This window comes from Acyrthosiphon pisum, chromosome A2 (assembly GCF_005508785.2).
Source record: "Acyrthosiphon pisum isolate AL4f chromosome A2, pea_aphid_22Mar2018_4r6ur, whole genome shotgun sequence".
Taxonomy (NCBI): Eukaryota; Metazoa; Arthropoda; class Insecta; order Hemiptera; family Aphididae; genus Acyrthosiphon; species Acyrthosiphon pisum.
Window position 1 is genome coordinate 111978819 of NC_042495.1, and position 3306 is coordinate 111982124.

A 3306-nucleotide genomic window follows, 5' to 3' on the forward strand; every position below is an offset into this window, starting at 1 on the left:
CTTTCCCCTATGTATAGTTTTACTTGTACTTACCCTTGCTTATGAGCTATTAAGCCGTGAATGTCTGCAACTGTTGTAAAGTATGATGCAAATGGTAATACTTGTACAGTTTTAGAATTCAAATCAAAACTCCATGAAGAAAAAATAATTTTCTGATCCACAGATGCAGTTACAACAAATTGATTATATACTTTAATACCTATAAAAATTTTAAATTATAAGTAGTAGGTAACTAGTATTTATGTCATAACAAAGATAAAATTAATAATTAAAAAAATAATACCTGTAACTTGAGAACAATGGATAGAAATGTATTCATTACATATTAATGATACAGTATCCTCATAGTGAAAAATTGATAAACTTAAACGCTGGTCATCTCCACCCGTAGTTAGTAAACCATAATTATTTTCAATTTCCAACCAATCACAACAGTTGATACCAGATTGGTGTAAACAATGTCTATACTTAGGTGTAAAGCTTAGATCTGCATCACTATTATCAACATATTTTGAAATGTCCCAAAAATTTACAAATCCCTTTGTATCAGTAGTTAAAACATAATGAAAACTATTTAATTGAACAAATAAAATCTTGAGTATACAGTTATTGCAGTCCAAATTGTCTTCTATTAAACTCAAAGTTTTATTGTTTGTATCATAATTATATAACCTGTAATTGTATCATTTATTAATATAATGTATATTGATATTTTATCACAACACAATAATATGTACTTATTTAGATATACATATATTTGTAGGACATATATGTGCAACATCAACTTTAATATTGTAATTTGTAATGCAACTACTAAATTTATCTTCCAATAAGTTTATCGAAGTTACTATTCATTAAATATAAATCTAAATAGTGATTTATTAAGTAATTTTACTGTGTGAAAAATGTGTACTTATAGCTTATAGTAAAATAATTTATTAAAAATATTTTTATTTTGTGTACTAAAAAACTTATTAAATGTTTTAATTTAATATAAATTAGTAGCATTGGCGTAGCCAGAAATTTTGTATGGTGGGGGGGAGGCTTTCTCATAAAAAAATTACAAAAAATACAACTGCAATATGTATTTTATTTGCACTTTATATTTTTATATTTTTATTAATCTTGATGAAATTCTAAGATCAACACAGTCAATGGTGGGGGAGGGGATATAGCTCCTTTAACCACCCTGGCTACGCCACTGAATAATAGTGCCACATGACTGTGAAAGTATATGTGCAAGTTCATGAAACAAATTAACTCAAGTTAGGACAATTAAGTCTACATTGATAAAGTTAAGTTATATTAGTTAAGAATTTATTTATTTTAAAAACTTAAAGTAATATGGAAAAAAATACTAACTTAACTCAATTTATTTTATTTTACTTTTTATTATTATCTATACTAAATTATTTTAATATTAAATAGATTTATACCTATGTACACAACATTTAGGTTAATTTTTAAAACAAATAATTTATGTTTTGAGATTATGGATTTGTTGTTTTTCTAATTACAATATTTTACTTTTTGCTTTAGTAAATCAACATTTTATTAATATTTCTACCATTAACACAATTATTTGTTTTTATTACCTAAGAACTGCATCAGAACATCCAACAGATATTAAAATTGATTTTGTCTTAGTGTGCTGAACACTAACATCCATAAAGCGTGTCTCACCTTCATTTGAAGGTACAACTGTCCTCCAAGGTTTTTTTTCTTGTTTAGTTTTCAATAAATGTGATATTGATTCTTCACAATACACATCTGTTGTAATACAAAATCAATATTTATATAAGTACAATTATATAAATAATAATATAATTAGTTTTTAAATACTGACTATTATCTGTTATATTCAAAGTCCAAATTTTCAACTGAGCTCTACCGCCAGCTGTTACGATAATGTATACATTAGGCTTTAAAGTAAGACAAGATACAGAACGGACTGATGATATATGACTTCGTAATATTAACAAATTATCAACGGCATCATTAAAACGAGTCAATCTAACAGTAGTGTCATCACTGCCGGTTATCATTAACTCATCAGTAACTTGTGCCATGCAATTTACAATCATCGAATGAAAACCTTTCTATAATATTTTAAGATCATCATCAATAAAATATCAAATTAATTTATTGGTTGTAAACATACTAGTAATATTGTATTAGTTGTTTAGTAAATTTACCAATAGCCTATGATGACCATGTAGGGGTATTTCATTTGATTCTAATTTATTACTTGATGAGCTGCAAACAAAATATATTGAATCACAATCATTGATAAATGTCAAATCCCATGCTCTATGACCACCTCCACAAGGAACAGTCGCCAAAATTCTTTGTTCTATTGGACTGTACACGATTAAATTGCTCTGACATAAAAATATTATAAATAGTAAAAATGTAATACTACTAAAGAATATTAAAAAATTTTAACGGTGTTCATTAAATTAGTTTAAAATTAAAAATTATAACTTGCAAATTAAGAATTTTGTTTATTTATCTAATAAAAATGGGATTAAAAAGCGACCGCACAGAAGATGGATGGACGGTTTACAAGAGACCATGATGGAACTTACACAGTCACAAGAGTATACTGGAACATATCAAAGAACAGAGAAAAACGAAAAGACTTAGTTTCAGCTGCTAAAAGCCCAGAGCTTAAAAAAAATATATTTAATGAGTAATTAAGGAGAAAATAAACAAGATTCAAGATTGTGATATTACAGTTTAAATAAAGGTATATTATTTTTTTGTGAAAAATGTACTGCTTCTTAATAAATTATGGTATTCACGGATTAATTATAAGACTTTAGTCTTTAAGTAATTCTTACTTCTTTAAAACCGCAAATCAATAGTCCATGAACTTTCGAGTTAGTTATGGCAAATGGCCATTTTGTGGGTAATATATCACAACGTATTTCATACACTGATTCTGATAGAATACTGACATTCCAATATCTATGATGACCATCTCGTCCTACGGAACTAACGACCGTAAAATTAGAATACTTCTCATGTGTCCACATTGAAGTAACACCAGCAAAACTGTGAATTTTATTGAATACTTGTAATGGTTCCTAAAATTATATTCATGGCTTTTAAAAATTGTAACAATACTAATGTTACAAACAAATAAACAATTTTTTTAAATGTTAAAATAAATTATAATTATAAAGGGAATGAAATCAGTGATTTGTTGTCTTTGTTTAATATATATGCAACACAGGAATTTAGACATGTTCTATTTCCAATGTATCAATTGATAAAGAGAAGCGACATACAACCTCTGAAAAT

General features: G+C 26.6%; 1 protein-coding gene across 1 annotated transcript in view; it reads right to left on the minus strand.

Moving 5' to 3' along the window:
* LOC100164880 (uncharacterized WD repeat-containing protein C1306.02) overlaps window positions 1–3064 on the minus strand; it is a 17714-nt gene extending 14650 nt beyond the window's left edge. The window contains exons 1-6 of the mRNA XM_029489588.1: window positions 2844–3064; window positions 2196–2381; window positions 1847–2099; window positions 1596–1770; window positions 284–672; window positions 34–199 (exon numbers count right to left, since the gene is read on the minus strand). Of these exons, the coding sequence (XP_029345448.1) occupies window positions 34–199; window positions 284–672; window positions 1596–1770; window positions 1847–2099; window positions 2196–2381; window positions 2844–3038 (1364 nt within the window). The 5' untranslated portion in view covers window positions 3039–3064. The remainder of the gene's footprint in view (window positions 1–33; window positions 200–283; window positions 673–1595; window positions 1771–1846; window positions 2100–2195; window positions 2382–2843) is intronic.
* Window positions 3065–3306: the final 242 nt, after the last annotated feature.